Source organism: Scomber japonicus, chromosome 2, assembly GCF_027409825.1.
Source record: "Scomber japonicus isolate fScoJap1 chromosome 2, fScoJap1.pri, whole genome shotgun sequence".
Lineage (NCBI taxonomy): Eukaryota > Metazoa > Chordata > Actinopteri > Scombriformes > Scombridae > Scomber > Scomber japonicus.
The window spans coordinates 6,402,922-6,430,597 of record NC_070579.1 but is presented as its reverse complement, the minus strand read 5'-3'; the positions used below and the strand labels follow the sequence as shown (position 1 = coordinate 6,430,597).

Sequence of the window (27,676 nt, the reverse complement as noted above, 5' to 3'; positions counted from 1 at the left end):
GCAAGAAGGAAGGAAAGGAGGAGGGAAGGAAGAAGGGAGGAAGGAAGGTAGGAAAGAAGGACAGAGGAAAGAAAGAGAGAAGGAGGGAGGGAGGAAAGGCAAGAAGGAAGGAAAGGAGGAGGGAAGGAAGAAGGGAGGAAGGAAGGTAGGAAAGAAGGACAGAGCAAAGAAAGAGAAGGAGGGAGGAAGTAGGGAAGGAAGAAGGAAGGAAAGGAGGGAGGAGGGAAGAAGGAAGGGAGGAAGGAAAGGAGGGAAGGAAGGAAGGTAGGAAAGGCAAGAAGGAAGGAAAGGAGGAGGGAAGGAAGGAAGGGAGGAAGGAAGGTAGGAAAGAAGGACAGAGGAAAGAAGAGAGAAGGAGGGAGGAAGTAGGGAAGGAAGAAGGAAGGAAAGGAGGGAGGAGGGAAGGAAGGAAGGGAGGAAGGAAGGTAGGAAAGAAGGACAGAGGAAAGAAAGAGAGAAGGAGGGAGGAGAAGTAGGGAAGGAAGAAGGAAGGAAAGGAGGGAGGAGGGAAGGAAGGAAGGGAGGAAGGAAGGTAGGAAAGAAGGACAGAGGAAAGAAAGAGAGAAGGAGGGAGGAAGTAGGGAAGGAAGAAGGAAGGAAAGGAGGGAAGGAAGGAAGGGAGGAAGGAAGGTAGGAAAGAAGGACAGAGGAAAGAAAGAGAGAAGGAGGGAGGAAGTAGGGAAGGAAGAAGGAAGGAAAGGAGGGAGGAGGGAAGGAAGGAAGGGAGGAAGGAAGGTAGGAAAGAAGGACAGAGGAAAGAAAGAGAGAAGGAGGGAGGAAGTAGGGAAGGAAGAAGGAAGGAAAGGAGGGAAGGAAGGAAGGGAGGAAGGAAGGTAGGAAAGAAGGACAGAGGAAAGAGAGAATGAGGGAGGGAGGAGAGGGGGGAAGAGGAAACAGGAAACTGTGGTGAGGAGGCGTTTCTGTGCTGAATTCAGAGAAATGAAAGATGCTTTCTAGAGCGGGAAACGTTTTTAGCTCTTAGGCAACGAGGAAGAGTTTCAGGGTAGAGCAGCAAGAAAGTGTATTTAGGGTCTTCTTCATGAAGGGTTAGAAAGTCTGGAAGAACTGAAGTTTAAAAAAAGTCTTCAGCAACCTGCTAAAATATGTTTTGTTGTCCCGTGGGTGCTGATTTACAAATATGTCCATATAGATCCAAACTGTGAAGCTAGTTAGATTTTAAAGTTCTGCTACTGGTCTACAAATCACTGAATGGTTTAGGTCCAGAATACATGAATGACATGTTAGTAGAATATAAACCCAGTAGAGCTCTGAGATCTACTGACTCAGGTCAGATAGTTGAGCCCAGAGCTCTGAGATCTACTGACTCAGGTCAGATAGTTGAGCCCAGAGCTCTGAGATCTACTGACTCAGGTCAGATAGTTGAGCCCAGAGCTCTGAGATCTACTGACTCAGGTCAGATAGTTGAGCCCAGAGCTCAAACTAAACATGGTGAAGCAGAACTGAAATCATTTTTAAATCCAGGTTAAAAACATTTCTCTTCTCCTGAGCTTATGATTGAGCTCTTTTAACCCTTAAACAGACAACGTGCACCAGGAGATACAGACTCTTTAACCTTCCTGTTGTCCTCCCCGGTCCTTCCTCTGTCCTTCCTTCCTTCCTTCCTTCATCTGTCCTTCCTTCCTTCCTTCCTTCCTTCCTTAGATCTAAGTTCAGCTGTTAGGGTAAATGTTCCCTCCTTCTGTCCTTTCTTCCTTCCTTCCTTCCTTCCTCCCTCCCTCCCTTCCTTCCTCCCCCCCTCCCTTCCTTCCTTCCTTCCTTCCTCCCTCCCTCCTTTCCTTCCTTCTTCCTCCCTTCCTTCCTTCCTCCCTCCCTCCCTTCCTTCCCTTCCTCCCTCCTTTCCTTCCTTCTTCCCTCCTTTCCTTCCTACCTTCCTTCTTTCCTCCCTCCTTCTTTTCCTTCCTTCTTCCTCCCTTGCTTCCCTTCCTCCCTCCTTTCCTTCCTTCTTCCCTCCTTTCCTTCCTCCTTCCTCCCTTGCTTCCCTTCCTTCCTTCTTCCCTTCCTTCCTGCTTTCCTTCCTTCTTCCCTCCTTCCCTTCCTTCCTTCCTTCCTTCCTTCCTTCCTTCCTTCCTTACTTTAGGTGCAAATGACATAACCAGTAAGGCCTGTTTAAGGGTTAAAGCACTTTACATTTTAATCTTTCATTTGCACACTATGTCCTTTTAATGATTTTAAAGCTAATTTATTATTTTATGCTGCAATCATTTTATTTATGTCTTTCTATTTTTCTCTACTTTGTTTTTATTATGGGGGGGGGGTGGGGTGGGGGGTTAATTGTATGTTTTAATGTTTCTCAAATTACATGTTTTTCTGTTTTATGTAAAGCACATTGAGTTGCCATCGTGTATGAAATGCGCTATATAAATAAAACTGCCTTGCCTTCGTTAAGATAAAGATATCACGCTGCCAACACATGGTGGTACATTTCTACAGTAGCTGTGGTTCGGTCAGCAGTGACAGGAAGCCAGAGAACATCCAGTATATATATTCCTCTCACCTTCTCCCATAAACACTTATCAATAAGTAATAACCACCAGGCAGACTCGGGATATGAAAACACTAATATAAACCCCCCCCCCCCCCCCCTCCAGGTATGAGACTGTGGGTTATTGGCTGATATCTCTCTGTAGCCGGCTCGCTGTGTGGAACACCAGATGACGGCTGTCTGACTGGTGCCGGCAGTGTGTGTGGGAGCAGAGAGGAATACAGGGTCCAAAAATGGACGACCGCAGCAGCTATGATGAGACGGCTCATCTGTGTTCTCCGAGCGTCTCTGTCAACACAAGCTGCTGCTCCTTCCTTCCTTTCCTCCCTCCTTCCTCCCCTTCCTTCCTTCCTTCCTTCCCCTTCCTTCCTTCCCTTTCCTTCCTTTCTTCCTTCCCTTTCCTTCCTTTCTTCCTCCCTCCCTTCCTCCTTTTTTCCTTCCTTCCTCCCTACCTCCCTTGCTTCCCCCCTCCCTTCTTTCTTTCCTTCCTCCCTTGCTTCCCCCCTCCCTTCTTTCTTTCCTTCCTCCCTTGCTTCCCCCCTCCCTTCTTTCTTTCCTTCCTTCCTCCCTCCCTTCCTTCCATCCTTCCTTCCTCCCTACCTCCCTTGCTTCCCCCCTCCCTTCTTTATTTCCTTCCTCCCTTGCTTCCCCCCTCCCTTCTTTCTTTCCTTCCTTCCTCCCTCCCTCCCTTCCTTCTTTCTTCCTTCCTTCCCTTCCTGCCTCCCCTTCCTTCCTTCCTTCTTTCCTCCCTCCCTCCCTTCCTTCCTTCTTTCCTTCCTCCCTCCCTTCCTTCTTTCTGTCCTTCCTTCCTTCCTTCCAAAGTTTTTATGGTTACCACCACAGAGAGGAATACAGTGTCCAAAAATGGACCGAGGACAGCAGCTAAGATGAGACGGCTCATCTGTGTTCCCCCGAGCGTCTCAGTCAACACAAGCTGCTGCAGAGATGACTGGGAAAAAAAAGAAATCTCATAATTGGAGATTTCTGTGAGTATTTTTCCACTTTTAGTTTGTAAAATGTTGGAAATCAACCCTCCTGTTGTCCTCGAGTCAAGGAAGGAAGGGAGAAAGAAAGAAAGCAATTCCTTCCTTCCTCCCTTTTTTCCTTCCATCCTTCCTTCTTTCTGTCCTCCTACCTTCCCTTCCTTCCTCCCTCCCTCCCTTGCTTCCTCCCTCCCTTCCTTCCTTCTTCCCTCCCTTCCTTCCTTCCTTCCTCCCTTCCTTCTTTCCTCCTTCCTGCAAGTTATTCATACGTTTATTTTCACATTTTAACCCTTTAAATTTAAACTAAACCACATCCATGAACCTGTGATGTGTGAAAAACGAGCCCCCCCCCCACTTGAGTCACACTTCTACTCTTTAAAACGATCGTTATCAGGAAGTCAATAATTACAACCTTTGCAGCTTGTTGAAACTCAATATGTACTGTTCTGTTTTAGAGTGAATGAGCACCCCCCCCCCCTAAAGACCCCGCCCTCTATTATGTCCTTAACCCCGTGTCTTACTGAGGGTGCAGCTTGTAGAGCGTGCCGTCGACGCCCACGGTGACGTCCAGGTGATCCAGTCCTCTGTTCTCACGGATCTTGTCCACCACGGCGGCCATCCCGGCTCCGCAGATCTGAGCGGCGCGGCGGGACACCGTGCCGCACACCTCCTTCACGATGATACTGTCGTCACAGGTGCTGTCGAGCCCCAGCTGCTGCAGGATCCCCTGACCTGCAGCAGCGCCAGACGATCGCTGTGGAGCGGGGAGGGGAAGGAGGGAGGAGAGGGAGGGGGGGGGGGGGGGAGAGGGGTGAGAGCATGTCAGAGGTCAGCCAACAGCAGGAGAGACACCAGATACCTCACAGCTGTTCCCAGAGGCTAAGGTGGGCTTAGACAGTGTATAAACTCAAGTCGTCACATTGCACCCCCCCCCCCCCCCCCCCCTCCTCCTCCTCTTCCTCCTCCTCTTCCTCCTCCTCCTCCTCTCATGCTTAGGTGTTATCCTCACTAGATGCTACTTTTACTTTTTCTGGGAACAATGCAGCTGAAGTGTGCTTATCCAAACTCATGTCAAACTCATTTTCATTCAAGGGCCACATACAGTCCAATTTGATCTCATGTGGGCCGGATCATTAAAAAGAAGGGAAAGTAAAGAAGGAAGGAAGGAAGGAAGGAAGGAAGGAAGGAAAAAAGAAAGACAGAGAGGAAGGAAGGACGGAAGGAAGGAAGAAAGGGTGGGAGGAAGAAAAAAAGGAAGGAGGGAAGGTAGGTAGGAAGGAAAATAAGACAGGAAAAAAGGAAGAAAGGGAGGAAGGAAGGGAAAAATGGTGGGAAGAAGGAAGGAAGGCAGGAAGGAAGGAAGGAGGCAGGAAGGAAGGAAGGAGGGAGGAAGGAAGGAAGGAAAAGAAGACAGGAAGGAAAGATGGAAGGAACGAAGGAAGGAAAGAAGGAAAAAAAGAAAGAAAGAATGGGAGGAAGGAAGGGCAGAAGGAAGGAAGGAGAAAATGGTGGGATGAAGGACAGAAGGAAGGAAGGGAGGAAAAAAAGACAGGAAGGAAAGTGGGCCGGTTTGGACCCCTCGCCGGGCCGGTTCTGGCCCACGGGCCGCATGTTTGACACCCCTGCCCTATAGGCTGCATATAAGCAAAAACACAGAACCTCCTTTCCTTCTTTCCTCCCTCCTTTCCTTCCTCCCTCCTATCCTTCTTTCCTCCTCCTCCTCCTCCCCTTCTTCTTAGGTGTTATCCTCACTAGATGCTACTTTTACTTTTTCTGGGAACAATGCAGCTGAAGTGTGTTTATCCTTCCTCCTATAGGCTGCATATAAGCAGAACCTCCAGCTACATCAGTTCCTTTTTAATGAGCTTTTCTCCACCTTGCAGGGAGCCATCATCAGTTTGCATTCATTTCACTGCAGTATGAAAACCAGCCTGCACCTGTTGGCTGTTGGATTTACTGAGTTATCATCAGACTATGATACTGTGTGGAACTTCATGGAAAACCACGTCTGCCTGCAAGGTAGGACAGACACGGTGTATGCTTTGGGAAATGATCAGAAATAAGATTTAAGGATGTGTGATTTAGACTAAATGGACTAAATGATGCAAAATCATTACTATGGTCCTATAAAGAAGCCCGCCCCCCCACCCTTCCCTTCTCTTGGGTTCTCGTGTAATCTTCAGTACAGTAACAGCTGTTGTAATTTAAGTGTTGAACTTTACAGTTATGAGTGTATCCATTTCCCTTAAACCTACACCACACTTACACTTCATTTCCTACATTACCCATAGTGCACCTCACCATGCACGTAGAATGTGATGTGCAGCTCCACATACTGAAACCTCTGTCTAAAGCAGGGGTGTCAAACATGCGGCCCGTGGGCCAGAACCGGCCCGCCGAGGGGTCCACACCGGCCCACTTTCCTTCCTGTCTTTTTTTCCTTCCCTTCTTTCCTCTTTCCTTCCATCTTTTTAATGATCTGGCCCACATTAGATCAAATTGGGCTGTATGTGGCCCTTGAATGAAAATGAGTTTGAAACCTCTGTCTGAAGGACAGTCGAGCTCTTTGTGTGATTGTTGAATGTGGTGGGAGCAAACTGCTTTTTACGACTGAGGCCTTCCAGCTTGGTTTTAGTTGCATTAAAATGAGCTGAAACCAGCTGCTCATCTAACACAATTACAACTATTTAAAGTTCATCACTAAGAGTTGCTGCTTGAGATGTTCTCACAGTGCTGTGTGATGTCTCAGGGTGGATTTTTGATATACAGGTAAAAATGATGGGTTGTAGTAGTTACAATGCTACTACTGATACAGCAGTGATTTCAACATGACTGACGTGTTGAGTGTGGGTATATCATGTGTTTTCACCTTCCTTTTTATCACTAATTACTTATTTAGCACCTTCTTTCTTTTTTATTTATGGCACCATGAGGATTGCATTCAATTTCGTTTTACATGTATAATGACAATAAAGATTATTCTCTTCTCTTCTCTTCTATTAATTGTGCTCCATAAATGTGAAAGTATTTACTCACCTCTCTATCTGCGACAGGAACTTTGTCTCAAAGATGCCTCTGGTCTTCAACGTCTCAGAGATTTGTCCCCTGAAGAGGAATCCACGCTTGGTCAGATCGATCAGAATCTGCCTGACGATCTCTCCCAGGTACATGCCGCTGCACATCTTCTCATATCTGAGATGCATGAGAGACAATTATGACTTAACACTAAGATGACACCAAGAATTGACCATTTCCTGCCAAATCTTTACAAACATCAGACACTGAAAGCATCTCCACCTTTGTTTCCCTTCGTTGAGCGAGTTCTCGTCCACTGCCTGGTCGTACTTCGTCCTGATGTCATCCAGGCATCCGTTGTCTCCGAACGCCCCCCACTCCATGTTGACACACATACGGCCCTCGTTTCCATCTACTATCTCGATGTTCTTCAACTCTTCCATGTAACAGGCGTTACTGCCCGTCCCTGAGAGGAGACAAATGTTCTGTTACAGCCACGGTTCCTCTTTATTATTTGATTTTTCTGCTTTTATTGGACAGTTGGTGGCAGAGAGACCAACAGGAATCAAGTGGAGAGAGAGAGAAAGGGGGATGACATGAAACAATATTCCCCTGACGAACTCAAACCAGGGACATTGTTGGTATACAGCAGTGTTCCTCAATCTTTTTTCAATGAGTCAAAGGTCCGTTCAAGCCACAACAAATCAATGTATCCACCACCAACCAACTTAGCAATACAGTGGAAGGAAAGATAGAAGGAAGGAAGGATGGAAGGGAGGAAGAAGGAAGGAAAGGAGGAAGGAAGGAAAGATGGAAGGAAGGAAGGGAGGAAGAAGGAAGGAAAGGAGGAAGGAAGGAAAGATGGATGGAAGGGAGGAAGAAGGAAGGAAGGAAAGATGGAAGGAAGGAAAGATGGAAGGGAGGAAGAAGGAAGGAAAGGAGGAAGGACAGAGGAAAAAAGGGAGGGAGGAAGGAAAGGAAGGAAGGATGGAAGGAAGGAAGGATGGAAGGGAGGAAAGGAGAGGAAGGAAGGAAGGAAGGGTGGATGGAAGGAAGGATGAAAGGGAGGAAGAAGGAAGGAAGGATGGAAGGGAGGGAAGGAAGGAAGGAAGGATGGAAGGAAGGATGAAAGGGAGGAAGAAGGAAGGAAAGATGGAAGGAAGAAAGGAAGGATGGAAGGGTGGATGGAAGGAAGGATGAAAGGGAGGAAGAAGGAAGGAAGAGGGAAGGGAGGAAGAAGGAAGGAAGGATGGAAGGGAGGGAAGGAAGGAAGGAAGGATGGAAGGAAGGAAGGGAGGGTGGAAGGAAGGATGAAAGGGAGGAAGGAGGAAGGAAAGATGGAAGGATGAAAGAAGGAAGGAAAGGAGGAAGGAAGGATGGAAGGGAGGAAGAAGGAATGACAGAGGAAAGAAGGGAGGGAGGAAGGAAAGGAAGGAAGGAAGGAAAGATGGAAGGGAGGAAGGAAGAAGGAAGGAAGGATGGAAGGGAGGAAGAAGGAAGGAAAGATGGAAGGGAGGAAGGAAGGATGGAAGGGAGGAAGAAGGAAGGAAAGATGGAAGGGAGGAAGAAGGAAGGAAAGATGGAAGGAAGGAAGGAAGAAGGAAGGAAGGATGGAAGGGAGGAAGAAGGAAGGAAAGATGGAAGGGAGGAAGTGGTGTAGAGTAGAAAAACTGAATATATGACTCAACTATAAAATGTATTTTTAATTTTAACAACAAAACAAAATATCCTTTTCATAAAAACAAACAAAAAAATCAAATAAATACTCAAAAACAAAACTTATTTTTCGTTTTAAAATAAATTCAAATAAATACTAAATAAATTCACAACCTCTAAAAATAATCCAAAAACAAATCTCAACACTGTTCTTTTAAAATACAGAATACAGACACAAAGGACACAAGAAAGGAGGGAAGAACTGTAGTGCTGTTCTTAGTGCTGCAACTGCGCATGCCCAACACGTCACAGCCGACCAGCGCATTGTTGCCATGGAGACCAAAATACACACGGCGAAGGACTGGAGTCACACATCCAAACCAGCGATAAAACGGATCATTACGACTCGCGACAACACTCATATTTATTAATAATAATATTTTATGCAAGATTTTTATTTTTTAAAGATTAGACCAGGGTCCGCGGATAGTCGTCCCGCGGTCCGGATACGAACCGGAGTCCGCCGTTTGAGGATCCCCGGTATACGGCTAGTATACCGATCCAACAGCAGCCACCTTTCTTTAAACTTATAACAGATTTAAAGATTAAATAAAACATTTCAAGAGACAAGAGGTGGACGTTGAACTGACCTGCGATCAGCCCCACTTCACAGGTAGGTTCCTCGTATGCGCAGGTCATCATCGTCCCCACTGTGTCATTAACAATGGCGACCACGTCCAGCTCAAACTCCTGTGAAAAGAAACAAGGAGGAACATTTATTACAGGCAGCAAATATGATAAAGAAGGAAAGGAAGGAAGGAGGGAAGGAAAGGAAGAAGGAAAGAAGGGTGGAAGGAAGGATGGAAGGGAGGAAAGATGGAAGGAAGGAAGGATGGAAGGAAGGAAAGATGGAAGGAAGGGAGGAAGAAGGAAGGAAGGGAGGAAGAAGGAAAGAAGGACAGGAAAGAAAGGAGGGAGGAAGGAAAGGAAGGAAGGAGGGAAGGAAAGGAAGAAGGAAAGAAGGGTGGAAGGAAGGAAGAAGGAAGGAAAGATGGAAGGGAGGAAAGGAGAGGAAGGAAAGAAAGAAGGAAAGAAGGGTGGAAGGAAGGAAGAAGGAAGGAAAGATGGAAGGGAGGAAAGGAGAGGAAGGAAGGAAGGATGGAAGGTAGGAAAGGAGAGGAAGGAAAGAAAGGAGGGAGGAAGGAAAGAAGGGTGGAAGGAAGGAAAGAAGGACAGGAAAGAAAGGAGGGAGGAAAGAAAGGAAGGAAGGAGGGAAGGAAAGGAAGAAGGAAAGAAGGGTGGAAGGAAGGAAGGAGGGAAGGAAAGGAAGAAGGAAAGAAGGGTGGAAGGAAGGAAGAAGGATGGAAAGATGGAAGGAAGGAAGGAAAGATGGAAGGGAGGAAAGGAGAGGAAGGAAGGAAAGATGGAAGGAAGGATGGAAGGGAGGAAGAAGGAAAGAAGTAGTAGAAGCAAATACAATAAACGGACATGCTTCCTCTGTCACTCATGTTCATGGCAAATCTCACATTTCAACAGTCATGCAATGGTTTTATTGCAATCCAGTAAATCAAAGCAGTAGATCCTCCTTTCCTCCCTTCTTTCTTCCTCCTTTCCATCCTTACTTCCTCCTTTCCATCCTTACTTCCTCCTTTCCTTCCTTCTTCCTCCCTTCCATCCTTTCCTCCCTTCTTTCCTTCCTTCTTTCTTTCTTCCTCTCTTCCTCCTTTCCTTCCTTCCTTCTTTCTTTCTTCCTCTCTTCCTCCTTTCCTTCCTTCCTTCTTTCTTCCTCCTTTCCTCCCTTCCTTCTTTCTTCCTCCCTTTCATCCTTCCTTCCATCCTTTCCCTCCTTCTTCCTCCCATCCATCCTTCCTTCTTTCTTTCTTCCTCCCTTCCATCCTTCCTTGATAGATAATTGACATAATTACTTTACTGAACAGTTTAAAAGTATTCAGATGATTATAAAACTAAATGCATACCAACATGATTGTAATAGAAAATAATTACCCATAATTCCAGATGTTCACACACATCGTTAATGTCATGTTCACATTTCTAACATCAAACCATTGTCACTAAATTGCCGCGTTGACAGCAGGATTAATAATCAGGCCTGGCAACTTTTCAAACCGCCACACCACGGAGAGCACGATGCAGTTCACTCACACACTCACACAGTCCTCCCTCCGAGCTCCGAGAGCTCCGAGAGCTACGAGAGCTACACAGTCAAATAAACATAGTGCTGCATATCATCACGAGCTCTGCCAAACACACCACATACAAAAAGGCTCATCCTTGTCATCGCTGAAGTCATTTTAAAAGTTTTAAAATAAGACGCCACACTGCAGAAGTCAAACAAACAGGCACACTTCTCCACCACCACAGTCTGAGAGTCCAGTCGGTTCTCCAGGTGTTATAACATGCTCTTACACACACAGCTCCAGTCCCGCCACGGTTTCTACTAGTCTGTTAATGATTGAGCCCCCTTTATTACTTACTGTACTTAGCTCCATCTAAAAGGGTGAAATTCATATTAGAACCTCAAAAAGTGATGAAATATGAATAATGAAAGAAGAAAAGTGACATAACAAACAGTATTGAGATGTGTTCAGTTAATGGCTGGCAGGTTAACAGTGTAAAGGGTGTCTTGATGCTGAAACTGCAAAATTACAGTTAAAGGATAATTACCGTTTTTTACAACCTGGACCTTATTTCTAGCATAAAATCCGATCATTTACTCACCCAGACAACTTTGGAGTCATTAGGACGAAATTAGCTCCAGTGTTGCGCCGCGTATATCCGTATATATTCGGGTCACCGAAGCCTCTATATAACGCATAACACTGGAGCTAATTTCGTCCGAACGACTCCAAATGACTCCAAAGTTGTCTGGGTGAGTAAATGATCGTATTTTATGCTAGAAATAAGGTCCAGGTTGTAAAAAACGGTAATTATCCTTTAAGTCTAAAGGTGTCAGCATGCCAGGATTAGCACTCATGTGGTCATGTGACGTGCTTGACAAGTACAGTATCCTTGTGTATTTGTTGTTTTACGATGTAGTCTATTTTAAGTTGTATCTCTATATGAAGCAACGATTGTGCACAGTAGGACTAAAGACAAATGCTTCATGACAACGGCCTTTAGTTCTGAAATCACAGCAGTGACGTTGCTGGTTGGACAGCAGTGAGTGACATTGTAAAGTATTAAAGAGGTCTGTCAGTCACAACGAGAGACAAGAAAGTGAGCGGTCAGATTGAACTCCGACTGCAGAGGCATGTCGTCCAAAAGGGCTCGAAATTCATATTCAAGACAAAAACTAGACCTTCAAAAAGAAACAGCAGTTAGAAACTTAAACTAACCAACTGAAAGATATTAACGGTGTAGATAGTGAACTGGAAAGCAATTTAATATTGTCATGAGGTTGAATTATTTTTAGGGCTGTCAGCGTTAATCGCGATTAGATTAATGCAATCCATAACGCATTAATTTTTTTTAATCACATTTTAATGTTGCAAGCCTTTTTGTCCCTTCTCCTCCCCCGGCTCCTCTAGCTGTAGCGCTATGCTTTGAAGTGGCCTCCTGCAGTAAACCTACCGCGCTGATGGAAAGTAAGAGAGCTACTGGACTTTTGAACGGCTTGTTTAACTTTAAAACACTTCCAGACGCTTCAGTTGACAAGTCAAAAGTAAAATGCAACCTGTGTCAAACGGAGTTTAACTACCACCGGAGTACGTGGAGTTTGAGTTAGCACCTCCACGCTAAACACCCAGGTGCAGCCAAGCGAGCCTCAGCTCCACCAAAGGACCATTTTGGAGTGTGGGAGTCGCAGCAGAGCCGTGATTGATTCCCAGTTAAGACACTCTGGTAAGAAATGCTTTACATTATGGGCTTAAAACTGCCTTCAAATGGAAAATAACAGGATTTTAAACATGCAATTCAAAACGCGATTAATCACGATTAACTATGGAAATTCTGCGATTAATCTCGATTAAAAAAAATAATCGTTTGACAGCCCTAATTATTTTAAAATTAAAGCTCTTCATCATGACGTTATTACCTTAAAATGTCTTTCCATTTCTCTCATGCACTATCATATAAACCCAAGTGAAGCTATAGAGTATTGTCACATGGAGTGTAACACAGAAGCTAACTATAGTGTATGTGTGATCATGTGTTATCTGTGTTGTTGGAGTTGTAGTAGCAGTTTTACCTCTTTCCTCTTAATTGCATCCCGAAGAAGCTCCACCACATCTTCCCCCTCACAGTCTGTAGCTTTGAAGCCTTTAGTCCAGGTTACGAGGATTCCCTGAGGATCACATAACATTTGTAAGATGACATCTGAAAAGCTTGTGGTAGAGTAGAGAGTAGAGTATCAAAGCTGGAAAAGTCACTTATATAAGACGACAGCTACCAAATACTGAGATAGAACAACATTTTATAATCATCTGAAGGGTTGGAGCACGGCCGTCTTTCTAGAGTGAGAACTATTGATGTCCTTCACATGAAAGTAAAATATAGATGTAGAGCAGAGGTGTCAAACTCATCTTCATTCAAGGGCCACATACAGAGCATTTTGATCTCATGTGGGCCGGAGCATTAAAGAGATGAAAGGAGGGAAGGAAGGAAGGGAGGACAGATAGAAGGAAGGGAGGAAGGAAGGACAGAAGAAAGGGAGGAAGGAAGGACAGATGGAAGGAAGGACGGACTGACAGATGGACAGAAGAAAGAAAGGAAGGAAGGACGGAAGGAACAAGGAAAGGAAAAAAGGAAGGTTAAGGAGCAAGGACAGAGGGAAGGAAGGAAGGAAAAAAGGAAGGTAGGAAGGAAGGACAGAAGGAAGAAAGGAAGGAAGGACAGACAGAAGGAAGGGAGGAAAGAAGGACAGAAGAAAGGGAGGAAGGAAGGACAGAAGGAACAAGGAAAGGAAGCAAGGAAGGTAAGGAGGAAGGACAGAAAGAAGAAAGGGAGGAAGGACAGAAGGAAAGACAGACAGAAGGAACAAGGAAAGGAAAAAAGGAAGGTAAGGAGGAAGTACAGATGGAAGAAAGGGAGGAAGGATAGATGGAAGGAAGGACAGAAGGAAGAAAGGGAGGAAGGACAGAAGGAACGAAGGAAGAGAACATTTTTCTTTCTTATTCTTACACAGAATCTGTCCCTCTTATTTTCTGTGAGGTTTGAAAATTGAAATGTGTGAGCTCCTTTCAGCCTGATGAATGTCACCTGCTCACGAGGAGCTGAGCACACGTCACATCAGACAATCAGCATCGTCAGCGCTCCTAAAAACCGCCATTTCCTGTTCCACTTGTGGCAACGCTAGAGTCGTATCAAGAGGAATTCACAGCGCTGACGTTCAAACACTGCTGTCTGTCAGTCAGTGTTAGAGGACCCCAAACAATCACAGACAGACTCCAGCTGCCAACTATGTGTCATCAGAGCAGCGTTGCATTGTGACAGAAATAAAGAGGGAACGATCTGACAGGAAGTTAGAAAGCTAAAAAACACATGAGGAGACTTTTAGAGCCTGAAGGAGACGTCAGCTGCTGCTCAACATGACACTGGGCAGAGATCTGCAGAAACACCCTGAGGAAGGAAAGGAGGGAAGGGAGGAAGAAGGAAGGAAAGGAGGAAGGGAGGAAGAAGGAAGGAAGGAAAGGAGGAAGGAAGGGAGAAAGAAGGAAGGAAAGGAGGAAGGAAGGGAGAAAGAAGGAAGCAAAGGAGGGAGGAAGGGAGAAAGAAGGAAAGAAAGGAGGGAAGGGAGGAAGAAGGAAGGAAGGAAAGGAGGAAGGAAGGGAGAAAGAAGGAAGCAAAGGAGGGAGGAAGGGAGAAAGAAGGAAAGGAAGGAGGGAAGGGAGGAAGAAGGAAGCAAAGGAGGGAGGAAGGGAGAAAGAAGGAAGCAAAGGAGGGAGAAAGAAGGAAAGTAGGGATGGAGGGAGGAAGGAAAGGAGGGAAGGGAGGAAGAAGGAAGGAAGGGAGAAAGAAGGAAGAAAAGGAGGGAGGAAGGGAGAAAGAAGGAAAGAAAGGAGGGAAGGGAGGAAGAAGGAAAGAAAAGAGGGAAGGGAGGAAGAAGGAAAGAAAGGAGGGAGGAAGGGAGAAAGAAGGAAGCAGGAAAGAAAGGAGGGAAGGGAGGAAGAAGGAAGGAAGGAAAGGAGGAAGGGAGGAAGAAGGAAGGAAGGAAAGGAGGAAGGAAGGGAGAAAGAAGGAAGCAAAGGAGGGAGGAAGGGAGAAAGAAGGAAAGAAAGGAGGGAAGGGAGGAAGATGGAAGGAAAGGAGGAAGGAAGGGAGAAAGAAGGAAGCAAAGGAGGGAGGAAGGGAGAAAGAAGGAAAGAAAGGAGGGAAGGGAGGAAAGGAGGGAAGGGAGGAAGAAGGAAGGAAGGGAGAAAGAAGGAAGAAAAGGAGGGAGGAAGGGAGAAAGAAGGAAAGAAAGGAGGGAAGGGAGAAAGAAGGAAAGAAAGGAGGGAAGGGAGGAAGAAGGAAGGAAGGAAGGAAAGGAGGGAGGAAGGGAGAAAGAACGAAAGAAAGGAAGGAAGGGGGGAAGAAGGAAGGAAAGTAGGGATGGAGGGAGGAGGAAGGAAGGAAAGGAGGAAGGAAGGGAGAAAGAAGGAAAGAAAGGAGGGAAGGGAGGAAGAAGGAAGGAAGGAAAGGAGGAAGGAAGGGAGAAAGAAGGAAGCAAAGGAGGGAGGAAGGGAGAAAGAAGGAAAGAAAGGAGGGAAGGGAGGAAGAAGGAAGCAAAGGAGGGAGGAAGGGAGAAAGAAGGAAAGAAAAGAGAGAAGGGAGGAAGAAGGAAGGAAAGTAGGGATGGAGGGGGGAAGGAAAGGAGGGAAGGGAGAAAGAAGGAAGAAAAGGAGGGATGGAGGGGGGAAGGAAAGGAGGGAAGGGAAGAAGGAAGATAGCAGGGAGGGAGGGAGGGAAGGAAGGGATGAAGTTAAAAGCTAAAAAGATGAGGAGACTTTTAGAGCCTGAAGGAGACGTCAGCTGCTGCTCAACATGACACTGGGCAGAGATGTGCAGAAACACCCTGAGGCAGCTGTTTACATCAAACTACTGAAATGTAGAGGTTGCTGTGTGTGCCGCAAATATGCAAATAAAAATCATAAAATCAAAAGAATCTCTCAGTGATCTGGCCGCCACGATGAAGAGAATATTACATTTTTGTGTTTAGTGTGGTTTGGTAATATATTTGAAGTCCAGGTCAGTCAGGTTCAACAGGCCTGGACCACTCCATGTCTGCTCATTTTGTTCATTGTGTGTTAAAATGGGTGAATTCTCATAAAACACATGCTCTTAAAGTAGCTGTATGTAACAAATATATTCCAAGTAATCATAAAATTGCCCTAAATATCACCAGACATTAAGGAATCATGTTCATTTCAAACACTGATATCACTGACAGTAGTAGTCCAGTCAGAATATTCACATTTGAAAAGCTCAGTTGCAGCCCTCAAGTAATGTTTATGTTGTTATTCTGTGTTTTGGCCTGATGCTCCACCCACCACCTAGCTACCAATCACCAAGTCAGTACTGATGCTCCACCCACCACCTAGCTACCAATCACCAAGTCAGTACTGATGCTCCACCCACCACCTAGCTACCAATCACCAAGTCAGTACTGATGCTCCACCCACCACCTAGCTACCAATCACCAAGTCAGTAGTGTTTCAGCAGCCAGGTTGCCAGGTGCCACTGAGCTGCAGTCTGATGTTACAAAACTAAAAAAACCTTGTTATGACTCTCAAATACGTCGTGACAATCTGAGAAACAAAACAAGGGTATGTATAGGAGACGCCTTTGAAACATGGAGACGGTTACAGCGTCATACAGCACTCAGCTGCACCCGCTGATACGGAGGAGGATATGCAGGATCACGTCCAACAACTGGCAACCTGCGTGAAGTAGACTCTGGCAGGGAGGGGGGTGAGGAGTAACAGCTCTCTCCAGTGTTTTGAACATGGGCCACAGTACCATTTCTAAATGCTTGGTGTCAGAGTTACATACTTCAACTTTAAAAACAAACCTGTAATTTGTATTAATGGTTCTTGCATCAGGCTCATTGTAACAGGTAATAGGCAGTAATGTTCAGATACATCCCGTATGTGGCCGAAAGAAAAGAATTAAATAATGTATCACCCTTTGAATTGGTCTTATTGCTAAGCTCTGCCTGCAGGTGGTCCAGTCTTATTATTATAGTCTGATAAATAAAATATAATAATAATAATATATTGCGCTATTCGCTGGAGAACGTACTGCGTCCAGGCTGGTCTGATGGCAGGGGAAGGAGAAGGTGAAACCCAGCGGCAGGCGAGCACTTTTCATTCCCATGTAGTCCAGGAAGTCAGAGATGCAGTGAACGATGTGGTCGAAGAGCTGGAAAGAGACAGAGAAGGTTTCAAAAGGAAGGCAAATCAAAAAAGACTTGTTCATTTTGACGACAATACTAATAGATATTAACCCTCCTGTTCTCCTCGAGTCAAGGAAGGAAGGAAGGAAGGAAAGGAAGAAGGAAGGAAAGGAGGAAGGAAGAAAGAAGGAGGGAAGGATGGAAGGAAAGGAGGAAGGAAGGAAGGATGGAGGAAGGAAAGAAGGGGGAAAGGATGGAAGGGAGGAAGAAGGAAGGAAGGATGGAAGGGAGGAAGAAAGAAGGAAAGGATGGAAGGACAGAGGAAAGAAGGAGGAAGGAAGGAAGGATGGAAGGGAGGAAGAAGGAAGGAAAGGATGGAAAGGAGGAAGGAAGGATGGAAAGGAGGAAGAAGGAAGGATGGAAGGAAAGGAGGAAGGATGGAGGAAGGAAGAAAGAAGGAGGGAGGGATGGAAGGGAGGATGGAAGGAGGAAGAAAGAAGGGAGGAAAGGAGGAAGGAAGGAAGGATGGAAGAGAGGAAGAAAGATGGAAGGAAAGGAGGAAGGAAGGAAGGATGGAAGGGAGGAAGAAAGAAGGGAAGAAGGATGGAAGGACAGAAGGACAGAGGAAAGAAGGAAGGAAGGAAAGAAGGAACAGTCAAAACAGACGGGGTCAATTTGACCCGGGAGGACGACAGGAAGTTTAAGTGAGTAGATTTATTATCTAAAGCATTTCAAGCTAAAGAAGAGAAACCTAAAGCGTGTTACCTCTTCTCCTGTCCCCTGCATGACTTCTATGGGAATAGCATAGATCTTGTTATGCATCTCCACTGATCGCCTCTTCCCGCTACGAATCTTTACCAGAAGCACGCGGAAGTTTGTCCCACCAAGATCCAGAGCCAGGAAATCTCCGTTCTCTGCACCACAACAAGAACAAAGGACTTATTAGCCAACAGAGCTACAACTCCATTATATTTATTTTAGCGCTGTCAGCGTTAATCGGGATTAGATTAATGCAATCCATAACGCGTTAATTTTTTTTAATCGCATTTTAGTGTTGCAAGCCTTTTTGTCCCTTCTACTCCCCCGTAGACGGCTCCTCTAGCTGTAGCGCTATGCTTTGAAGTGGCCTCCTGCAGTAAACCTACCGCGCTGATGGAAAGTAAGAGAGCTACTGGACTTTTGAACGGCTTGTTTAACTTTAAAACACTTCCAGACGCTTCAGTTGACAAGTCAAAAGTAAAATGCAACCTGTGTCAAACGGAGTTTAACTACCACCGGAGTACGTGGAGTTTGAGTTAGCACCTCCACGCTAAACACCCAGGTGCAGCCAAGCCAGCCTCAGCTCCACCAAAGGACCATTTTGGAGTGTGGGAGTCGCAGCAGAGCCGTGATTGATTCCCAGTTAAGACACTCTGGTAAGAAATGCTTTACATTATGGGCTTAAAACTGCCTTCAAATGGAAAATAACAGGATTTTAAACATGCAATTCAAAACGCCATTAATCGCGATTAACTATGGAAATTCTGCGATTAATCTCGAATAAAAAAATTAATTGTTTGACAGCCCTAATTTATTTTATTATAGAAAAAACACTGCTGGCATGTAAATACGAAACAATTCAAAAAGTCTACATTGATTTAGATTCACAGTGATTGATAATGGTATAGTTTTATTTAAGTTTTAGGCTTCAGTCCTCGTGTACTTGTCTGAACAGCTTGTGGCATGTGATCGCTATCTTTTAACTGCCAATATCTGGGTCGACAGTTTAAACACGATATCATGCCTGCGGATCTTTTTAGAATAATGTGAAAGAACCTGATTTATGGTTTATGGTTACAGGTCTGGAAAAATGCCAAGTAGACAAACTGTGCTGCTTAAAATGAAAGAAGGAGGTTAAGGTAAGGGTGAGAAACTCAACTGAACTCCTTCAACTACAACAAGGAAGATAAAAGAGGATTTAGTTATTTAACCTGTTTGTTGGTTTAACCCTCCTGTTGTCCTCGAGTTAAGAAAGGAAAGGAGGAAGGAAGGGAGGAAGGAAGGAAGGAAGGAAGGAAGGAAGGAAGGGAGGAAAGGAAGGGAGGAAGGAAGGGAAAAGGAAGGAAGGAAAGGAGGGAAGGGAGGAGGAAGAAGGAAGGAAAGGAGAGAGGAAGAAGGAAGGAAAGGAGGGAAGGAGGGAGGGAGGAAAGGAAGGAAAGAAGGGAGGACGAAGGAAGGAAAGGAAGGGAGAAAGAAGGAAGGAAAGGAGGGATGGAGGGAGGAAGGAAAGGAGGGGAGGAAGGAAGATAGGAGGGAGGGAGGGAGGAAGGGAAAGAAGGACAGAAGGAAGGAATGAAGGAAAGAAGGAAGGAAGGAGGGAAGGAAGGAAAGAAGAACAGAAGGAAGGAAGGAAGGAAAGAACAGTCAAAACAGACGGGGTCAATTTGACCCGGGAGGACGACAGGAAGGTTAATAATATCACCGGCCGACCTGTTGATGTGAGACAGAAGTCGTCCACAGTTTTAATGTTTCCACGGTTACCCCCAATAAAAGTGTTTAACTGGTAATAAACATTCAGCTGGAGATGATCTGACAGGTAGAGCTGCTACTTTATTTTGCCTCTACTTTGTCCAATTAATTATTAAAACTCTGCCTTTGTTGTTTGATGTAGTGCTTCTGTTTCCCTGAAGGTTTGTGATTTCTGATCTATTTAGGACTTAAAAAACAGCACTCTCCCTGTAGTGGATCATGTTAGTGTGAAAAGACGGCACAATTTAGAAGATCAATCATATTATTGCTGTGGAGTGATATTAATCCAATAATATATTCCATTTGATTAAAAACCATCATTATCATTCTGGATTGTTTCACTAGCTTGTTGGTTCCCAGTAATTAAGAGTATTTTCTATTAAAACTGAACTCATTGGTAAATCTCACAAAACTTTTATAACCAGTTTGCTTGGTTATAAAACATATAATGGCAGTAAATACATAAATTAGGGCTGTCAGCGTTAATGCAATCCATAACGCGTTAATTTGTTTAAATCCCATTTTAATGTTGCAAGCCTTTTTGTCCCTTCTACTCCCCCGTAGACGGCTCCTCTAGCTGTAGCGCTATGCTTTGAAGTGGCCTCCTGCAGTAAACCTACCGCGCTGATGGAAAGTAAGAGAGCTACTGGACTTTTGAACGGCTTGTTTAACTTTAAAACACTTCCAGACGCTTCAGTTGACAAGTCAAAAGTAAAATGCAACCTGTGTCAAACGGAGTTTAACTACCACCGGAGTACGTGGAGTTTGAGTTAGCACCTCCACGCTAAACACCCAGGTGCAGCCAAGCCAGCCTCAGCTCCACCAAAGGACCATTTTGGAGTGTGGGAGTCGCAGCAGAGCCGTGATTGATTCCCAGTTAAGACACTCTGGTAAGAAATGCTTTACATTATGGGCTTAAAACTGCCTTCAAATGGAAAATAACAGGATTTTAAACAGGCAATTCAAAACGTGATTAATCGCAATTAACTATGGAAATTCTGCGATTAATCTCGATTAAAAAAATTAATCGTTTGACAGCCCTAACATAAATACATGGCAAGCTCTAAATACATTGTACATATCGTCATGGATCTCTTTAGTCACCTGATCCGTCTGGTGTACTTCGGACAAAGGTGGGCAACATTTTGACCGTCGCCTCCTTGTGACTGTCCCTCTTGAGGCCTCGTTCGATCTCCATCCTCATCCGTTTCTTCACTTCTAACAGCTGCGCTTTGCTCAGCCTGAACTCCGCCATGGTCTGCTGAATCTGCCTCGCCTGCTCCGTCAGACGGTACGCCACCGCCGTCACCATGGCAGCACCTTTGCCGCTCCCGCTCTCAGACAGCAGGAATCGGACGTCTGAGTCTGGGACCAAGCGACGCACGGTCTTGTGTAGACGGCGGGCGTATCTGTGCAGAGAGAAGAAGATGTCCTCGTTAGAGAGGCCTGATCTGGATCATTATATCCAAAATGTTTTCTGTAACCTTCCTGTCATCCTCCCGGGTCAAATTGACCCTGTCTGTTTTGACTGTTCCTTCTTTCCTTCCTTCCTTTTGTCTGTCCTTCCTCCCTCCCTCCCTCCCTCCCTCCCTCCCTCCTTTCCTTCCTTCCTCCCTTTTTTCCTTTCTCCCTCCCTCCCTCCCTCCCTCCCTCCCTTCCGTCTGTCCTTCCTCCCTCCCTTCTTTCCTTTCCTCCCTTCCTTCTTTCCTTCCCTCCCTTCCTTTCTCCCTCCTTTCTTTCCTTTCCTCCCTTCCTTTCTCCCTCCTTTCTTTCCTTTCCTCCCTTCTTTCCTTTCCTTACTCCCTTCCTCCCTCCTTTCCTTCTTTCTTTCCTCTGTCCTTCCTTCCTTCTTCTTCCCTCCTTTCCTCCCTTCCTTCCTTCCTCCTTTCCTCCCTTCCTTCCTTCCTTGACTCGAGGACAACAGGAAGGTTAAAGAAGATCAGGACACCAAATATTTGAGAGAAGTGAAACTATATCAGAATATTACACTTCCACTCTACCATGATTATTTATTTAACATATTACTGAATGTAAACTCCAGCACATGACTAAATACAATGCAGCAGTACGGTTTCTTTAAAAAGTGTCTCAATTAATGTGCATATTTTTTCTAATATAGGTATTTATGACCATATGGCGAATGTTGGTAATATCAAACTTTTGATTAAAGATTGCTCAGGACAACAAGCACCCGGGAACAGGAAAAGATACCTCAGTATAACCACAAAATCTATGTTTGCTGACAAATCATATTGTCTAATTGTAGATATTATTATAAAGCTCTAAAGAGACCTGAGAAAGAAGCTCTAAATGTTCAGATGAAGTCAGGGGAGCTGCAGACTCACCGGTGGTACGACCGGAGGCGTAGAGGGACACATTAATCTAGACTACAGACCTCTAAGAGAATAACATGAGAGACTATCATCAGTATGTACCGCTTTGGAAAAAAACTTATCTTACATCCATCAGACTGACCTACAATCAAATCACCTCTTGATTTATGAAGAAACTTCAACCCAAATTATTGATTGGATTGGATATGGACTGTACTTATATAGCACCTTTCTAGTCTTTACGACCACTCAAAGAGCTTTACATTACATCTCATTCCCCCATTCACTCACATTCATACACTGATGGTAGGGGCTACCACGTAGGGTCAGGAGGGAAACCATTTATACACCGTTGGCGCAGCAATGGGAGCAATTTTGGGGTTAAGTGTCTTGCCCAAGGACACATCGGACTGGAGGAGCCTGGAATCGACCACTCTACCTCCTGAGCCACAGCCGCCCTCCTTTGTTATTTATATTTATGTGTTTTATTAAGATGTCTGGTTTGCATCCTCTCTATTCCTCAGAGGATCTTGTTTGCTGGATTTATTATAACTGGCGTATCCCTTGCTGTCTCCAAGTACTCTGGTCGTCATCTGACATGTGAAAGAACCTGATTTATGGTTTATGGTTCAGGTCTGGAAAAATGCAAGAAGACAAACTGTGCTGCTTAAATGAAAGAAGGAGGTTAGAAGGTAAGGGTGAGAAACTCAACTGAACTCCTTATTTAACCTCTTGTCAGTCAAGGAAGGAAGGGAGGAAGGAGGGAGGGAGGGAGAAGGAAGGAAAGAGGAAGGGAGAAAGAAGGAAGGGAAGGAAGGAGGAAGAAGAGAGAGGAAGGAAGGAAGGAAGGAAAGGAAGGAAGAAGGAAGGAAAGGAAGGGAGGAAGGAAAGGAGGGAGGAAGGGAGAAAGAAGGAAGGAAAGGAGAGAGGAAGAAGGAAGGAAAGGTTTGCATCCTCTCTATTCCTCAGAGGATCTTGTTAACTGGAGTACGCCTTGCTGTCTCCAAGTACTCTAGTCGTCATCTGACTCTGGTTTTATTGGTCATGAAGGCACATCACGACTTTCAGTATCAAATATTACTCGATGTTACTCTTTGTCAAACTCACTGAGGGTGCATCTTGTAGAGAGACCCGTCGATACCAACGGTGGTGCGGAGGCGTGCGACTCCTTTGTTCTCCTTTAGGCGAGAGAGGATGCCGCCCAGCGTGGAGGCGATTAGGTTTGCAGAGCGGAAGGATACGATGGTGCAAACATGCTGCACGGCCACGCAGTCTTCATCTGAGGGCTCCACCCCGAGCCTCGTCAGGATCTCCATACATTTCTTCAGTCCTTCCTTAGTCCTGAGATCAGAAGTACTCGTCAGTTACATAATGGATCAACTGTATCTTTAAAACCTCATCGTATTGTCTAAGGTCCTCGTCACTCACTTCTCAATGGCCGACACGTGTTTCGTCTCAATCTTCCCCCTCGTAAGGAGCTCGGGGGTGATCCGTCCCTCAAACAGAAGACCCTCTTTGGCCATCTTGACCAGGATGAGTCGCACCAGCTCTCCCATGTACATCCCACTGACCATCTTCTCAAACCTGAGTGGAGAGAAACACACGAATGAACTTAGCATTAGTCATTTCATCGTCTTTTCAAAGATCTGGAGCAGAATTGGAAAGCCTCTAACTCAGAGGTGTCAAACTCATGTTCATTCAAGGGCCACATACAGACCAATTTGATCTGATGTGGGCCGGACCATTAAAAAGATGGAAGGAAAGAAGAAAAAAGAAAGAAAGGGAGGAAGGACAGATGGAAGGAAGGAAGAAAGAAAGGGAGGAAGGAAAACAAGACAGGAAGGAAAGATGGAAGGAACGAAGGAAGGAAAAAAGAAAAAGAAAGAAAGGGAAGAAGACAGATGGAAGAAAGGGAGGAAGGAAGGAAGGAAGGGAAGAAGGACATATGGAAGAAAGGGAGGAAGGAAGGAAGGACAGATGGAAGGAAGGAAAACAGACAGGAAGGAAAGTGGGCCGGATTGGATACTTCAGCGGGCCGGTTCTGGCCCACGGGCCTCATGTTTGACACCCTGCTTTAACACCTTTAATGTTTCTCGGAGGGACATTATGGCTTCACTCGATGCCAGAAACACAACTACAGGATACAGTTTGTACAGTTACACCAACAAACGATGCATGCATGACAAAAGGGGGGCAGGACACCCAGGAAACCAAACACACTGCTTTGTTCTAGGAGATAAAAAGCATCTACTGACAAAACAGGACGGATGAATATCGACTGCACTGTACCCTGATTTACATTTATAAAAGAGATTCATTATTAAATATGTATGTCCTTTAAAAGGTTGGTTTTCGGCTCTTTGACATTTTTTTAATGTTAGGATTACAGCAGATGAACAGGCTCAGCATTAGTGATGTCATCATCTTTTCAAACCTCTAACCCAGGGGTGTCAAACATGCGGCCCGTGGGCCAGAACCGGCCCGCTGAGGGTGCAATCCGGCCCCATTTCCTTCCTGTGTTCTTTTCCTTCCTTCCTTCCATCTGTCCTTCCTCCCTTTCTTCCTTCTGTCCTTTCTTCCATCTGTCCTTCCTCCCTTTCTTCCTTCTGTCCTTTCTTCCATCTGTCCTTCTACCTTTCTTCCTCCTTACTTTTGCCTGTCTTTCCTTCCTTCCCTTCTTATTTCCTTCCTTCTTCATTCCTTCCTTCCTTCTGTCCTTCCTCCTTCCTTTTGCCTGTCTTTCCTTCCTTCCCTTCTTCCTTCCTTCCTCCTTCCTTCCTTCCATCCTTCCTTCCTCCCTTTCTTTCTTCTGTCCTTCCATCTACTGACATGGCTACATAATTAAAACTTACAGATTTACATTTACGCAAGAGTTAATTCAGGAACTATGTATCATGTGTCCTGCAATTAATGTTAGGATTACAGCAGTTCAAATGCATGTTTAGCTTTATTTTACACTGAATGCATCTTCCACCATTTGAAGAGTATTTAATGTGTCTAATGGGGTTCAAGAAGTAGAGTTATTGACCCCACTTGGGACAGTTAGGGTTTTTTAAAGGGCAGTCAGTTTGTAGATACAGTGTCTCCCAGGATTCTCCTAACGGGGTATTTTCCAGTGTTAGTTTAGTAAAACACCTCCCTCAACAAATAAACACTGTAAATAAAAGGAGGGAAGGAAAGGAGGGAGGAAGGAAAGAAGGAGGGAAGGAAAGAAGGACAGAGGAAAGAAAGGGAGAAGGAGGGAGGGAGGAAAGAAGGAAAGGAAAGAAGGAGGAAAGAAAAGAAGGAAAGGAGGGAGGAAGGAAGGAGGGAAAGAAGAAGGAAGGTAGGAAAGAAGGACAGAGGAAAGAAAGAGAGAAGGAAGGAGGAAGAAGGAATAAGGAAGGAAAGGAGGGAGGAAAGGAAAGAAGGACGGAAAGGAGGGAGGAAGGAAGGAGGGAAAGAAGAAGGAAGTAGGAAAGAAGGAAGGTAGAAAGAAGGACAGAGGAAAGAAAGAGAGAAGGAAGGAGGAAGGAAGGAATAAGGAAGGAAAGGAGGAGGAAAGGAAAGAAGGAAGAAAGAAGGAAGAAGGACAGAGAAAGAAAGAGAGAAGGAAGGAGGAAGGAAGGAATAAGGAAGGAAGGAAGGAAGGGAGAAAGGAAAGAAGGAAGAAAGAAGGAAAGGAGGGAAGGAAGGAAAGAGGGAGGAAAGGAAAGAAGGAAAGGAGGGAGGAAGGAAGGAGGAAAGAAGAAGGGAGGAAAGGAAAGAAGGAAGTTAGGAAAGAACGAAGGTAGGAAAGAAGGACAGAGGAATGAAAGAGAGAAGGAGGGAGGGAGGAAAGGAATAAGGAAGGAAAGGAAGGAAGGGAGGGAAGAAGAATAAGGGAGGGCGACACGAGGTCTAATGGGTTGAAGAAGTAGAGTTATTGACCCCACTTGGGGCAGTTAGGGTATTTTCCAGTGTTAGTTTAGTAAAACACTTCCTTGAATAAATAAACCCTCTAAAGATCTTACAGCTGCTTCCCCGGGTTCATGGAGCCTCTGTCGATCTCGCGGTCAAACTCTGTGCGGATGTCCTCGAGGGAGCCGTCGTCCCCGAAGGCCCCCCCACTCGGTGTTGACACACATCCGACCCTCGTCTCCTTCCACCAAGTCAATGTGACGCAGTTCCTCCATGTAGGAAGCGTTGGTCCCCGTTCCTGTGAGGAGGCAGAGATGTGTGTGAGTCTTATCCTTCTTTCCTCCCTTCCTTCCTTCCATCTGTACTTCCTCCATCCCCCTTTCTTCCCTCCTTTCCTTCCTTATTCCTTCCTCTCTTCCTTATTTCCTTCCTCCCTTCCTTATTTCCTCCCTCCCTCCTTCTCTCTTTCTTTCCTCTGTCCTTCTTTCCTTTCCTCCCTTCTTTCCTTCCTTCCATCTGTACTTCCTCCATCCCCCTTTCTTCCCTTCTCCTTTCCCTCTTTCTTCCTTCTTTCCTTTCTTCCCTCCTTTCCTTCCTTATTCCTTCCTCCCTCCCTCCTTCTTTCTTTCTTTCCTCTGTCCTTCTTTCCCTCCTTCCTTCCTCATCCTTTCCTTCTTTCTTCCTTATTTCCTTCATCCCTTCTTTCCTTCCTTCTTCCTTCCTCCATCCCCCTTTCTTCCCTTCTTCTTTCCCTCCTTATTCCTTCCTCCCTCCTTCTCTCTTTCTTTCCTCTGTCCTTCTTCCTACCTTCGTTCTTTCCTACCTTGCTTCTTCCTTACCTCCCTTCTTCTTTCCCTCCTTCCTTCCTCCCTTCTTTCCTTCCTCCTTTTTCCTTCCTTCTTCCTTCCTCCATCCTTTTCTTTCTTCCTTCTTTCCTACCTTCGTTCTTTCCTTACCTCCCTTCTTCTTTACCTCCTTCCTTCCTCCCTCCCTCCTTCCTTCCTCCCTTCTCCCTCCCTCCATCCTTCCTTCTTCCTTCTTCCTTCCCTTCTTTCCTTCCTTGACTTGAGGACAACAGGAGGGTTAAGGCTGAGTGGAGCTCAGTATGCAGAGTGGAGAGTATTGCCCCAATCAATGAAGCCACAGTTTAATTATTCTAATACCTCTGGCGCCCCCACATGTTAGACTGAGCTCATGATGCTGACCGACGCTGTGGATAAACATGTTGACTGAGGTTCAGATTAAAGACTAAAATCATTTCTTCCTGCCCTTCATTGAACATGTCAAGGGCTCAGACATAATAGACAATCAAATCAATGACTCATAGCTGTGGATATAGCAGTTTCCGAGATTGTGATTACTATTATCTTTCCCTCCTTTTTCCTTTTCTTTCAGATACCCGTAGTTTTTCATTGTATCATTGGATAGGACCCCACTAAGTGGTGTAAATCATCTGCTTAAAGAACATGAGAAGCATGCCCAGATAACAAAATTCTTTTGGCCCATATCTGGCCCACACCTGACATGTTCATCCGGCCCACATACAGCATGGAATGATGGCACTTGGGCGATCCGCTCATGTTTGCAAAAGTGGGCCATAACCAAGCCATCACAATGCCAGATGTCAACCAAAAACACACCAAATAAACCAGTTCGGGCCAGACTGGCCCAAATATGTTTCAACAAAGGTGGGCCAAGTATGTTTCCTTATATGTGGGCCTCTTTAGGCTCACATCCGGATTAGTCATTGCCATACTTATTACCATATACCATATTTCGGCCAAAGATGGGCCATATTCGTTTTGTGATATTTGGCCCAAATGTAGCATTTACTACATGGGCCAGTTTAGGTTCACGTCTGTTTTGTCCGGGCCAGAAGAATGCCTACAGTGTCGGATCATTGCCTCAAGTGGCCCACATTCGCATGCTATCTGGGTAGTTGTTTTATGTGATTTTTTGTCTTATGTTCTGAAAATAATAAAAGGCAGCTACCATATGTTGTATGACATGTTGCAGAATGTCAAAGACAAGTTGTATTTCTCTTCGTTATGCTGCTTAAAACTCAAAGATATTGGGGGGGGGGGGGGGGGGGGGTGTCTTCCTAGATTAGATGCTGCACTAGACTGCAATGAAATTATATAATCCACTTTATTTTTTTTGCCCCTCCCAAGATTAATAAATAATAATCCAGTCTTCTGAATATGTCTTCTTTACCTATGATGATACCAACTTCACAGCGCTGATCATCAAAGCCACAAGTCATCATGGTACCAACGGTGTCATTGACCACCGCCATGATGTCTGCCTCGTAGTCCTGAGAAGACAAAACAATCAAGTTCAACTCAAAGAATAATCGAAAAGCTGCCAATCAAATCTTTAACTTTGGGATTATTTGGAGATGAAGTGGTTAAACTCACCCTCGTTTCTTGATGGCCTTGTTCAGAAGCTTTACGACATCCATGCCTTC

The 27,676-nt window shown here is 45.2% G+C and overlaps 1 protein-coding gene across 1 annotated transcript; it reads right to left on the bottom strand.

The window, feature by feature from the left end:
- Positions 1–4,061: 4,061 nt before the first annotated feature.
- LOC128375345 (hexokinase-1-like) lies at positions 4,062–27,676 on the bottom strand. Its single transcript, XM_053335678.1, is given in 14 exon segments — positions 4,062–4,240; positions 6,523–6,678; positions 6,784–6,967; positions 8,808–8,907; positions 12,365–12,460; positions 16,396–16,515; positions 17,255–17,403; positions 20,102–20,406; positions 22,438–22,671; positions 22,759–22,914; positions 25,323–25,414; positions 25,416–25,507; positions 27,424–27,523; positions 27,627–27,676. Coding segments are annotated over 13 exon segments (1,848 nt in total). The 5' UTR covers positions 27,506–27,523; positions 27,627–27,676; the 3' UTR covers positions 4,062–4,158.